Below are 14,672 nucleotides of genomic sequence, written 5' to 3'. Positions count from 1 at the left end.
GTCATTCAAGCAAATATTGAATGTTTTCATAAAAAATCCTCAAGAACTGATTGTGTTGACAAAGGCCACCATAAGGCCCAGAGGACAGAGGTATGTAAAAGAAAAATATTATTATTGTTATTGTAGGGGATGGGAAAGTATGGATGCCTGTGTTTTCCTGCATACCATCTGCTGCATCCACTGCTGCATCCCCTGCTGCATCCACTGCTGCATCCACTGAACAACACTCTTTCTCGTCATACAACAGACATATGTTCTCTTTTGTACGAGTGAACATGGAACAAAATTTCCTTGTTTACACATCTGTGAGAAAATCACATCCAGCCGTCAAAAACTTCCTGTTTCCAAATTAATGCATAAATCTGCTTAATAATCAAATGAGATGCACTTTTTTAATGAAACATGATAATAACATAATAATAATAATATCAAAAGCAGGTTTATTCTAAAAATAGGCTTTTAAAAAACGTTTAAAAAATTGTAATAACATCCTGTAAAAACTGATTTGATTATATTAGCTATCATCAAAAGCCCCAATATTTATATACTGTGTTGATATATTACATTCTATAAAAAATATTTTTACACAACTATCTTACAACTATCTGTAATTTAGATATAAATATTTGGTACAATTTTTGGAGAAAACTTTGCATACACTGCCACCTTGTGTTATTCTTCAGCATCACTGTACAATTTGAGTGGGATATTTCTTACTTTGGACCATGCAATGATTATATAGAGTAGCAAAAGAGAGAGGAAAGTGCAGCATTGCCCTTTAAAATGTTGTCATGAGTGGAGAGTTGAGGAGACTAATGAGAGACAGCTGTGAGGCAGGGGGAGGTGGTTAATCTAACACAAGCATGGAGGATAACAGAAAAGTGTTCTACTGCTTTAGAAAGAAAATACTTAAAGACTTCTACCAGTTTCTTTATGTCTAACATCTAAAGCAAAAGTAGTGAAGCAGGACATTCAAAAATTATGTGGCAATTGTTTCAAGAACCAGCTGCGTTCCCTGGACTTCCCATGTGGGCAGCATTCTGTGCTGCTGGATGAGGACTGATCCTGAATCAGGTCTGAATAGATTGGTGTTGTTTTAAATATATTATTCTGTTCCTGTCCTGCTCACATCAGGATTTGAATTTATTTGTTGAACCAAACCAAAAGTTAAGTCTCCCTTCCTTTAACTCTCCTCAACATGTTTGGTTTGCATTCATTGATTATCACATTAAGAGTCTGGAGTAAAACCCTAACCCTAACCCTTTCTTCAACCAGCAGCTGGGCAGTTTTGTTCCCAGTATAAAAACTTATCAGCTATATTTACCATTTATAGTGACAGAGTTATGATTATTCTCCCCTCTGACACCCAACCTTTTCACTAACTCTTAATTACTCCTTCAGCATGATGACAAGCACTGTCAGCTTCTCATCCTTTTTAATTTAGCTCCTGTTGCTAAAAATGCTGCTTTTTTGTGTGTTTGCTCACCAAGTGGCCTTTACAGTCATTCCAATCTCAATTATCATTAACAGCAGTTAGCAGCAGTACATTAAAGCTGACAGCAGACAATCAACAGCTGTTATAACTGCCTGCAAACTGCCCATTAGAAGTACAAAAGACATCTGAACATGTGAGCTGTGTGTGATAATATTCATGAATATAAACACTGACCAAATTGATGTACAGTTCATATTTATTGTATTTTATATCTTCACAAGTAGAATACACACCAGCCTACTGACATTGTGTTGTAATATGTGGTATATGGCAGTGTGAACATTGTATTTGTTGTATGGGCACCACAGTTTAAAAGGCCAATAAAAATGCAGAATCAAAAAACCAGAAAACATTTCATGCCTCATTTTCATTGTGTAAAATGCAAAATTTCCACTGAATTATTGCAGATTGAATCAAGATGTCTACCAAGATCTACCACTAGTAGGCGCCAAAGTTAGAAATGTTCAAATTGTACAAATACTATGACTAGAATATCCCCCAGATTTGTTTCGATAACACATTTGAAAGCACTGTTTGGAGGTTCAGCTTTAAATTGACAGTAAAAAAAACAAAAAAACAAGCAAGATGAAAAATTGAGAATTACAATATGAAATTTAAGATCAATTGCAAAAAAACTAGCCAGTTTGACCTTGTAGTTAAAATCAGGCTACTATGGTAAATGAGCTCAACATTGTGCTGCTGTCTAGTCTTGCATTCTAACTGAAAAGATGGCAATAAAACTTTTTTTTTAAAAGAAATCACTTGAAAAATCAAGTACTAAAATGATTCTACTGTTGCTCTCTAAAGAAAGTTCAAAGATGGGAAAGAAACGTTCTGTGCTGTGGTTTCAGAGCATTGGAAACAAATGTCTGAAGCAGGAACAATCCACTCTGTTTGCAGTGCATGAAGTTGAACCCAGCTCAACATCTGCATGAAACTGCAACTTCTGTTGGAATACAGCGGTTGGGAGTTTATCATATAGAAGAAAAAAAATAGATGTTACACTTCAGTGTCGCATGTAGTTGGCCAGAATACATTCAGGGTAAAATAGGATACCTTTTTGTATTGTGGCATTAGCCAGCATTATCTGTGATAATCACTACTCTAAATAACTTTCTAATATTTCAAGCTCTTTCTCTTTTTCTATTACAGCTCAGAAGAAGTCCGACTGTGTGTGAACACACAGCTGCATGACTTCAGTCTCCAGTCCAGCATGATAGTGACAGTTTGAGTTTCAGCAGTTAACAACGTAACAATCTCCACCAAAAGAGAGCTGGTTACTAAAGTAACAGCAAGCATTCATGTTCCATGTAAGTGCAAACAGATTTCTTTTCAGCAGTTGTTTTTAACCTTCTCCTGCAGTCCAGATCATCGTATCAGCCAGAAATGAAGGCTGAAAGGTTTCTGAAGCTGCATGTAAACCACAAAAACTATTCTGAAATGAATGTGCAGCAAAATGCAAATCATCACTTTATAGAAAAACAAAATAACTGCAGAAAATGTTCTAAGTGTAATTATTGACAGCTGTTACATTCTTCTTTGGGATCATAAAACAGGTGAAGTTTGTTACCTGTGCTTAATTTCTCAGTTTGATGCGGATTTAAAAGAAACTATTGGAATGATCTAAATCTCACACACTGTGCAAACACTGGCCTCACAGTATTAAGTGCTGACCTTTGCCCTAAATAATTAAGAACATGTACTCCATTATGTAAAGATGTTTTTAGTCACTTCACAGCTGCTGTAGGTGGTGCTGCCTGCTGTGATTATGGCAGGGCAAACATTCAGTATGTAAACAATATGGTAGAACATTTTCTCTTTTTTGTCCATTGAAAGCTTAATATGTGTATGCATTTCAAACAAAATGTTGTGCACTTTGTTACAGACACAAATCTAAAATCAGCCCACAACACAGCCACAGATAGGATCAGTCAAACACGTCTCCACTCTGTGAGGCTATAAGGCGAGACTCCCCATGATGCAAGGTGAAGAAGGATTCTGGTTTGAGACCTTTCTGTTCCAGGGCCTCTCTGAGACGAACCGGTGGCTCCAGGTAGTACTGTGTTAAGAAGAGACAGGAGGATGAGATGGGTGTATATTAAAGACAGATTTGTACACGACCACTGCCATACATTAAACAAGTTCATTTAAACTCAGTACAACAGTGTATTGGCTTTTGTCAGCTCCCTTTCTAACGTTTCAATCGGGGCAGCAAGCCAGAGAGCTACATTAAGCCGCATTAGCTGTAGAAATAGTCATGGAGCTTAACAAACAATGAAACTTTTGTTTGGTTTGAGTTACCAGAACATAAGTGTCAAAAGCACTTTTACCTTCTATAACACACTCTGGCTTTTATGTTTAGTATTTAGTTTAGTATTATTATAATACTGACCCACTAACCACTGTTGTTTTAAGCAGATATTTTTCCAGTTAAATCCAAATGATAGTTAGCTTGTTGATGGACCATAACACTTTCCCCATTTCATCATTTTTAATCTTTGTATGATAATCCATGGCTTGCACCAAAGCATAAGCTAGTCGTTAACCAAATAACTATACTTGCTGCTCACACACTGTACAGACAGTCTTACCTCATAGGCGAGGGCAAAGGTTCCCCAATGAATAGCCACAGACTGTCTGGCCTGAAGGTCTTGGTGAATCTGAACTGCCTCCTCTGGGTCTACATGCTGCCCCTTCATCACGTCCCTGAAAAAACAGAGTAATAATTATATTAGAATTTATACAGCATTAAGCATCAGTTTTATAGATTAGAGATTGTATTTCTTCTGGTTATTTTTAAAGTGGATGTGTCATGTAAGGTGTGTACATTTCATACAATACCTGGGCAGGTAAGCTCCAATAGGAATTGCTGCGAGGTCAAACGGTCCAAAGCGTCGCCCAATCTCCTGGAAAGTTGAGCAGTAACCGGTATCACCAGCGAAGAAGAAGCGATGGTCTGGACCTAAAACAGACCAGCTGCCCCATAAAGACTGAGAGAAAAGACATGTTTTTTTCTGTAAGAATCTCCTTTGAACTAAAAACTCATTTAAAGCTGCTGTTTTATGCTTGACTGAAATAGACTTATGTAAAGAACTGATCAAATAATGCTATAAAAGCAACAAATTAATACAATCTTAAATCAATAATTAATCATTTAAATCAATTACTTTGTTGTCGTCCACTGCGGTTCGTTTACTCCAGTGCTGAGACGGTGTGCACACAAATGTGACATCATCATGACCCGGCACACAGTTCTCCTCCCACCAGTCCAGCTCCATCACGTTCTCACAGCCCATCTTTACCAGCCAGTCCATTAAACCCAGGGGCACGAACCTATGAAACACACACACACACACACACACACACACACACACACACACTTAATATTAAAGTGTGTTCTTTTGCCTAACTTACATCAAAGGCTGTTGACTGCACATCTGCTATCTCTTAATGCATCACACACACCAGCGTAGCTCCCCTCCAAAGCGTTCGTTAAGGCTTTCCACAGATCCAGCATCCAGGTGATCATAATGAGAGTGACTAATGACAACAGCATCGATCCTAGGCAACTGTGGGGACGGAGGGAGAGGACATGAGACAACAGAAGTATGAAATAATCAGAGGTCTGGGTCAAATTTTGTGATGGTGAGAAATCATTGCAATAATGAAAAATAAAAAAACACAAACCTGTTCCACAGTGCAGGGGGGCCCTCTGTACCTTTTGGGCCCCATGAACTGGACCGGTGAGGCCCTCTGGCTGAAAATTGGGTCTGTTAGAATGTTCAGCCCGTCCATTTCAACCAGAACTGTGGCATGACCCAGCCAGGTGACTCTCAGACCTGGACTGGATTCAGAGTGGTCCAGGTTATTAACAAAATACGGTTCCAGCACTGGGAGCTCACTGTCTAGAACCTGCAGGTGGAGAATAGAGGGTAAAAGAAACAGAGAGGAATAAACACAGGGAGGATAGGTTATAGAAGGAGACAGAAGGCAGTGAGACAAAAGTACTGCAAGATATACCCCCAATTTTAAATTTTTATGCAACATCATGAAGATAAACAGCTGATGTGGGATTCTGATGTGTTTAATGGAATACACTGGCCATGCAGCTGAAATACTCTAAGTTTTACTTCTATCTGGCCAGTATTTATGCATGCAATTTAAGAGGTGACATCTTTACACACTGTTAGCTACCCTTGCACCATCAAACATTTGACCCATGAACCCATGACCTCTCTGGTTGTTGATTTTTTTTTTACACCTATTCTTTTTTTTTTTTATACAACAAAAAAACACTGATCAGCAAATGCAATTAATGGGTTAAATTCTTTTCTATAGCTGGGTGAAAGCAGCCTTTGAAGCCTGTTAAGCTGTTACTGAGCTCAGCAACGTTTCCACTAGGTGCTATAAATAGTCTGTGGGCTGTGAGAGTTGACAAAGGGCAACGTTTCTACCAGAGGTAGGAAATATGTCCTCTAACCCTCATCACTATAAAGAGAATACAAGTAGAATCATATATATTGTAATAAATGTTACATTTAAAACATCCCTGACCGATCAGACACTAATTTAATGAAGCTTTTTTACATAATCTCTAATAATTACCCACCTCTTTACTAGCTGGTACATTGCTGTGATTTTTGTCCCACAACAGGAACCTGAGCAGGGTGGAGTAGGAAGGGAACCGCCATGTGGACCAGGGATTGGTCCAGCGGCCGTGTTTGTCTCGAGAAGACTTGGTCACGTCCTCCTGCAATCAAGTTAAACAATTACATTAGTCGCTTATATGAAGGTTGAAAATGTCTGCTGTTTCAGTGCATAAGCCTAAGCAGGAAAGAGTGTATATACAGTATATATGGAAATGAGGAGGTTTGAGGTGGAGGCTGTGTTTCAGGTAGAGGGCGGAGGTTTTAGTCTACAGGATGTGTGACGGGGTAGGTGGGGTTTTACTTCTAATCGGTAGTCCAGGCGGAAGCTTTTGCGGGAGGAACGGGAGGAGCTGCTCTTCCTAGGGGTCTGTGCCTGAGGATCTGCCTCACCACCCTCAGCCCCTCGCAGCACTTCACCATCCTGAAGTACACACACAAACACACTCTCACAGAATAATGGAGTCTGCTTGAAATCCCTACAACAACTTAAACAAGGTGACAAATTAGCACCTGTAAACAACAATACTCCATACATCCTGTTGTACCTTAAAGATTTAGCTGTAGCTGGCAAAAAATACCACTCGTTTTATGTGTTGCTGCTGTGTGGATTCCTGAATAGTATTTGCCGTCAAACAAACGTTAATATACAAAATAAACGTTATTTCATTATTCAGGCTGTTCATTATTTTAACAGGTATCCCATCACGAAAATCAACAGATAACACTAGCAGTAAACTTTCCAGCTCTTGGTATGAAACTTACAACTATATTTGGACAGCTAGCAACTACAGAAACGCACATATCCTTTGAATAAATGTGTTTAGAACACATACTTTCTTCTACTGACAACTACAAATAACAGTGAGGATGAGAAGCCTGCGTTACCTCCACCAGGCCTTTCCTCTCCTCCAGCGCTGCTTTGTCTGAAGATGATGGTTTCTCCATGGGCTCACCACCACACCTAGCATACACACACACAAACACACACCCAGTTACAAGCAGGCTGCATTCACTGACCTTAACGCCAATGTGATGATAGCAGCCGACAGTTAAACGGTGCTAGTTTGCATAAGAGGCAGAAAGAGGGATAATCAGACAGATAACGATTAACTGCACTGCATTCAAATGAGTTCAAAACAAAGCTAGTTGCTATTATTATGTCTCTCTCTCTCACTCTCTTTTTCTTTTATGCTTTAACCCTTGCGGGCAGGAAAGATGAAGAAACAAGTTGCCTCCTGGGTGTGACATAAAAAACAAACATAATTTTTTACTCTTGTGTAATGGTGATTGGGAGTGTGCACATGCACATGCATGATACATATTCAAAATATGTAAACCGATTGTCTTCACTATCAATACAAAAGTCACAATGACTAAGTCATTTTGTTGCATCAGTGCAGTTACAGTGCAGCAACTGGCTACTTCCTCCTTGTCCATTATCCGCCTCAAACATTGCATGGCAATAATACTTTACTGAGCTGAGTCTTATAATCGAACAAGAGGCTTGCACAGGATAAAAACATATTTTCTCCATGAGCTCTGGGTTAAATCTGGGTGACAAAAAAGGAATGAATCCACTCTGCAGGAAGAGTTGCAAATATAAGAATATATAACGTGAATCCGAAATTTTAGTTTAGAGGGTATGAAAATAAACACCTATTTACATAGTGCATCAACTTATGTTGGCACCTACACACTTGTGTGCCAGAAAGCCTATTATGACATCCCTCCACTATCCTGCCATTATCCACAGTAATTACAGTGTAGGACACGCCCTTAATAACCATTATCCACTCTTAAATGGCTTCTTCACACACTTACATGAACAAACATACTGGATGATGGTCTTCATTGCTATCAAATATTGATTATAATAGTCCCTTCATATGTATAAGAGAAATATATGCTTGATTGCATGAAAATTGTATCAAAATCCTCTGTGCATTTGCTGCCTTTTGGGGAACCCCATACATTAAAGTTATGGCGTGCTGATGATGCACTCAGCCTCATGAATGGACTTTTAACTGCACACTACACACAGACACTGGGACAACAATGGAGCTCTGTGGGTTTGACAACCAAAACAAAGATCTGTGTAAGCCAGCCAGCATGCCTCGATGTGGTCATATGAACAACAAGCCTGACTTTCCCTGTTTCTTTGTAGTTTAGTTAAATCAATATGAGACAAGATGGTTTTGACACATGATACAATGCACACACATTTTGTAGCCCAATTTCTTCTCAAGGAAAGAGTTCAAGAGTGAACATGTGGTTATCACACACACACACACACACACACACACACACACACACACTCACACACTAGTCTAAACATGAATTATTCCAGTGTCTGTGATACTGACAGCCACAACATGAGATAAACAAAGCTTGAGAAATCTTCTGCTAGTTCCTGTTATAGTATGTGCGAACAGGCAGTAGAAAGACAGGAAAATAACACAAACCGGCAACATAAATACGAACTTGACTAACTTACCAACCATGATAAATGCAAATGTGATACAATAGATGTAACTAGATGACAGATATTAAAATACCACTGGATATAACAAGGCCAGCACACAGCTCACTTGTCCCAGTACCTCAGGCGTGGTTATAGGTTTAAAAAAACCTAACTATTTTCAGTCAACTTACCTGAAACCTGAACGCAACACAAGAACCAGCAGCTGTTTTCTTAGCGAGGAGACATTGTTGCATGCAGGTTAGCCACACATTAGCTGCGTTGATGCGAGCTAGGTAACATTATCGATAACTACACGGTGCACTGAACATTTCCAATACAGTTTGCATTACTAGAATATGTCTTTCAGTGACTTCAACTTCAACTTCAAAGGCTGAGAGTGAATGCTGCAGGTAGGACGTCGTCCAGAGGTGAGACACAGAGTTTGAAACACAGCCTGGACGGTGAGGGTCATTAGTCGGTACCAGCTCTGTTTCTCTGACGTCGGTGTTAAACCCTCTGATCACGTGACTGCCAGAGAAACTCCCGCGAACCAAAGATAGGTTATGATGATGTTCTAAACCCCTACTTTTTTTTAATCCTGAAGATTGTGTGGAAAATGTTTATATTGGTGAAACTAATATATTGAAAGAGAAGTGCTATGACATCAATATTAGGAACACAAGGTTGTGTGCCTCTCCCATCATAAATGTTTTTGGTATTATTTAAAGGGGCAGTGTGTAAGATTTAGGGGGATCAATTGGCAGAAGTTTAATATAATAGCCTATTCATAAGTATGATTTATGTGTATATAAAAATATATTGGTACATATCGGACAACATATAGGCCGATATCGATCCATAATATCTGCTGAGGATACATCGGTTGGGTTCTAGTCCTTTATATCTACATAGGAAGCAAGTTTACTTCATGGCCTGGGACAGCTGGGCTTTGAAACCAATTTGCCACAGGGGCCAAACTGTGTAATTACAATTTCACGTGACACTATGGGCCCAAATAAAACTTTTCCCGTAGACTTACATTGTGAATGAGATGTCTGTAAATCAGTGGATACTTTGTTTTTGGAGCATCACAACAATATCAAAATTCGATGCATTTGGTCTGATCACATTTTGAAAGTCTAGGAGAGATGCATGACTGTATTGTTTTATCCCCGTTCAAGGTATCCAGAGGTTTAAACAACAAGTTAGCAGTCTTATATGGCTGCAACTATTATTTTTTATAAGTATTAATAGATAAGGTTTGGTCTAAATGTCATTAAATGATGAACAATGTCATCACTGTTGACCAAGAGCCAATGTGCAACTCCAAATGCCAACCTAAAGATATGAAGTGTATTATCATAGTAAACATTGGGAAGCCAGAACCAGTGAATTTGGATATTTTTCAAAATTATTCAAAATGATAAATCGATTATCAAAATAGGTTTGATTAATTCTCTGTCAATCAACTAATTCCTCAGCAGATACTTTCATTACTTTTCATTATACATTATACTTCATTAAAATGTTTATTATAAACACACACACACACACACACACACACACACACACACACACACACACACACACACACACATACATACACACACACACATACATATATATATATATATATATTCTGAAAATAGTTCATACTAAATATTTGCTTTCGATTACTACAAAAGCTATTTTATATGCATCATAAGCACTGTTTTATAGCCTATGTAAACGAGGACAAACACATTTCTGGCTCCACTATACTAAAGTTCAATTTGAATGCTTTCAGAGATAGTATAACTCAGAAAATGAGATAATAGCTAAAACACTGGACAAGCACAGCACAGAGTTCCCATCAGGACTTATTAGTCAAATTATAAATCCGTTTTCTACGGACTTACCTTGAACTCAGCCTCCTGAAGAAGGACTGCTGAAGTAACTTTAACCCTACATTCAGTCGCGCTGTATATTTGTTCAACTTACAGCTACACGCCATTAACAACTGTACAGGCTTACATAACAATAATTATTTTCTATCTTGTTATATCTGACCATATTTGCTACTGGAAATACTACAGACCAGCTGGAGGACACAAACTTCGTGTGTACATGGTGTGTACGAGAGGAAGTTATACAGCGGCTGAACTTCCTGCGAGCTGCCTTTAGGAACTGTCGGAAATCAGACAATTCTACACTTAGGCTTTACGAAAAAGTGTTCAATAACCTCTTTGCAGTACAAGATAAACAATTTAGATGCATTCATATTTTCTAATCACTTAAGATGTATTAAATACATATATTCCCAAAGCCAAACATGGAATCAAACTTCTTTGGTGGTAGAAAATATGGAGCTGCAGAAAACACACCAGGCAACCACAGCATCTCTGGTTGAGCTAAGTCTATGGTGGTGCAAGAAGAGTTTTTGCACACGGGGAAATTATATATTTTTTAAATAAAATATAATATTTGACATGATTATGCTTCAAAAGTCTATCACATAGAAGAAACTATACCAAATGAACTGGCTGTGTACACCGTGTGTACAAACTTCATGTTTACACAAAAGTGCAATTACACAAGCAAAGCAACAGCTGACAGGTCATGGCACCCTCAAACCCCTTCTGCTTGCTTGAATCATTTCATACCCAGAGAGTTAGTTCAGTTTATGTATGAATGGATTGTCATGGTTAAAGGAAATATTATTCATTCATGTCAGAATTTGCTCTGCTTGTTATAAAGGGTGAAGGTTTAACCAGCTTTGCTCTGGCACATTATGTGATGAGTAACACATAATGTAAGTGCCTACATTTAACAACATTACAATGTGACAGAACAGTTTTTGCAAATTTCCTCCTATATATATGCAACTACTGTTCTCAGTGCAAACATTGTTTCATCATGTATGAATAAGCGTTCATAATTACAACAGAAAAACTCAAACACTGTAAACATAATTATTTTATGTAGAAAACTTTAAGTACAGTAAAAAACAAACAAAAAAAACCCAGCAGCGAATGAGCTTTTCACATTCAGAACTGTTCACACAAATATCAATGTTTCATTAGGCAGGAACAAACACTACAGGGATGTTTCACTGGTAAGAATGAGCCTCATTTCAACATGGAAGTTCATTCCAGCTGAATATATTATAATTAGACTGGAACCAGGATTATACAAAGACTGTTTGGCAAAGCCTAAGCTAACATCATTGAATACACAATTAGAAAATGACAATCAACATGTTTTCACTCTACCTCAAAGCCAACTAATCCAGACATGGTAGGGCAGAAAAGAGAGAAAAAGAAAAAACAACCAATCACAAAATCCTTGTTTGTCCTTGGCCCCTGAAAAGGAAGCTGATGACATTTACAAAGTTCAGATTTTTATTTCATCAAGTCTTTTCTGGGTCATGAAATACTGAGATGAACCACAAAACCTATTACAAATGTGTTGTTTTTTAAACTATGGATGAGAGAGGTCCAGAGCCCTGGCGATTAGTCACGTCCATGTATGTTGCATGTGTGCTTGTCTGTCTCTCAGTGATCCTTGTGGTCTCCATCCTCTTCCAGTTTCCTGATCTCTGCCTTCAGGTGGTTGATGTTTTCTCTGCTGGCTTTTAGTTTGTCTTTCAGCTCTGTGATCTCTTGGCTGGTTCTCTTCTTTGCTGCCTCCATTTTCTCCTTGGTCCTCTGCTCCAGCTCACCGACTGCAGAAACAGGACGGTATGCACATGACAAAAACTGCAGCGAATCATCTTAAAAGAAATAGTTTGGGGAACTACTTTTATTTATTTATTACTGTCAGACTATTTCTTGGCTGGGACCAGTTGCCAGGCAACAAGCGGAGCCAAGAAATGAGTTCTGAGCTGTTTTCCCTTATGTATACGTACACTCTGTCTCATGCTTGTATGCTCCCAGGGTGAGTTGTCTCGATGTGGTCAGTAGCTGCTGCATCATGGCTGTAGGATCCTGGAAGATCTGTGATTTAGAAAGAAAACACAGCAGTCAGATAGTCTCTCTCATTCTTAAACAGTCTCTATTCACAGCCGAACATCCCTGAGACATTTCCTGTAGTATATTAAAACCAAGATGACATGTTAAACACCATGTACAATCTTTGAGGTGTTCATTTAACCCCATGGGGTTAAATGAGTCCCAGATGCATGGAAAATCTGAAATAATAAGATGTAGCATGAGAACAATCATACCATTTCATCATAGAATTCAGAGACAACTGTCTTCTTTGGCATGGCACTGGAGTCGGACTGAAACAGCTTCAACAGATGGTACAGAGTCACCTGACACACACAAGAAATCTATTAGTAAACAGCATATACAGGGGGGTAACCAAATGGCATTTCTCCTTTTTAGTGTTTCGACACAGGAAAAAAGACAAAACTATGTACATGGGTGCAGAGTGACTTATTGGATATGTCCTCTTACAGTTCATAATGATACTACACATTACTGTAACATACTTCAAAAAGCACACTATGAAACATGGTCATGACATTGCATGTGTGATTCCTAGTGGTGACTCTCACCGGTCTCTCATTGGGGTCAATGAAGAAGATCTTGACGATGATTTCAAACTCCCCCCAGCCCGTCTCTGTAATCTCGTAGGGAGGCTTAGTCACAACTGGAAGAGACACAGTGAGTAGGACAGACAAACAAATGTCACATTGAAGAGAGATAAAAACACACTTTTCCTCATTCCATAACTGAAATATAAGCATCTCCTCACCTCTCAGTGGGTTACCATAACTCTCATGTAGCTTGAACTGGATTTTCTTCACATAAGCAGACATATCCTGGAGGAACAATGAAATCAGTTTATTTATGTTGGTGTTTTAAGTGTGAATGTTTCTTGTAAACCAATATGGTCTCAAATAAACCAACCAATCAAAAACTGTATATTTCATAGACTTGTTGCCACTGTGGATGTCTAACCTCATTTCTGTAAGGCTTCACATAGACAGACCACTGGTGTGTGTGTCCATCCTCTTCCCTCTTCTTCCCAAAATATCGGGCAACGTTTCCAAACACAATAGGCTTCACAATAGTCACTCCCTGTACCCAACAGAGAGGAAACACAAACGATTACAAGAATAATTATTATTGAAAACACTTCAAATGTATGTGTTAAAGCTTCAAATCCGTGAGTGAATACTTAAAACTAGTCAAGTGCTAATGTTACCTTAACTCGCCCCCCGGAATCTGGACCAAATTCTGTCATCTTTTTGAACATAGTACGGAAAGCTCAGCGTTAAATTGGTCCCGTTACTCACTATAAAGAGTTATTCATCCACTGTGTGTCACCACATCTAATAAACCTGCCATTTAAGCATTAAAAAGACGCTTTTTATAGCTAGCTGTTTCATTTTTAAACCGGCAAACGAAACAAGCGCCGGAAGTGTCCCGTTTTCAGATGTCCGGAATGTAGCGCTTCGAGACACAAGGTTCCGGGTACAGGAGGGAATAAATTATTACATCTACGATAAATATATCGACTATCAATATTCCCATTGCATGAATTATCCATGCAAATTAGAAAGGAATATTTAGCTTCGGTGCAATCTGTTGACATTATTCATATACAATGCACCCACCTTTCAGTAAAAATCCCTCTGTAATTGTTTATAAACATTTAAAAGCCGATTGTAATTATGGTCAGTCGTAATTAAACTCACGCTCACCTCTCATAAGTGAATTTACTAGAAAACGTAGCTCCTTCTTATCAGCGACAATGAAAGAATGTCAGTATTTAATTTTGATTCAAGGATGCAAACATTTTTATTTAAAGAAAAATGTTGCTGTGCCTAAACTCGGCTGTCTAAGTCGTCGTTTCTCTTTTTGCATTAGGTGAATTTTACACACAAAGGACTTTATGTCTATTTTACATTTTAGATTGTTCCATCTATTCACCTCCATTAAACCTTTCCTGATTCCTCCTCAATATTACAAAACAGAAGCTATAAATCAAACTCGTTTACATGAATTGACTACAAGTAAATGCCATTCATTAACCTGAAGTTCTAACATGATGCCCACTCTAATTAGACGCATTACAT

General features: G+C 38.4%; 2 protein-coding genes across 2 annotated transcripts; both read right to left on the bottom strand.

The window, feature by feature from the left end:
- Positions 1-1,679: 1,679 nt before the first annotated feature.
- napepld (N-acyl phosphatidylethanolamine phospholipase D) lies at positions 1,680-10,706 on the bottom strand. The gene is made up of 10 exons (XM_053314009.1): positions 10,504-10,706; positions 7,030-7,105; positions 6,446-6,565; positions 6,105-6,245; positions 5,183-5,407; positions 4,961-5,064; positions 4,663-4,828; positions 4,337-4,485; positions 4,087-4,201; positions 1,680-3,554 (listed from the first exon to the last, which is right to left on the bottom strand). Exons 1-10 carry the CDS (start codon positions 10,596-10,598, stop codon positions 3,423-3,425), a joined length of 1,323 nt encoding a protein of 440 aa, XP_053169984.1. The 5' UTR covers positions 10,599-10,706; the 3' UTR covers positions 1,680-3,422.
- An 847-nt stretch (positions 10,707-11,553) lies between these two features.
- Positions 11,554-14,007, bottom strand: yeats4 (YEATS domain containing 4). The gene is made up of 7 exons (XM_053313869.1): positions 13,799-14,007; positions 13,552-13,671; positions 13,346-13,412; positions 13,146-13,240; positions 12,810-12,899; positions 12,492-12,579; positions 11,554-12,308 (listed from the first exon to the last, which is right to left on the bottom strand). Exons 1-7 carry the CDS (start codon positions 13,847-13,849, stop codon positions 12,139-12,141), a joined length of 681 nt encoding a protein of 226 aa, XP_053169844.1. The 5' UTR covers positions 13,850-14,007; the 3' UTR covers positions 11,554-12,138.
- Between the last annotated feature and the right edge of the window lie 665 nt (positions 14,008-14,672).

This window comes from Scomber japonicus, chromosome 23, assembly GCF_027409825.1.
Source record: "Scomber japonicus isolate fScoJap1 chromosome 23, fScoJap1.pri, whole genome shotgun sequence".
NCBI classification, from domain to species: Eukaryota; Metazoa; Chordata; class Actinopteri; order Scombriformes; family Scombridae; genus Scomber; species Scomber japonicus.
The sequence above is the reverse complement of the archived record's forward strand: the minus strand, read 5'-3'. Positions and strand labels throughout refer to the sequence as shown.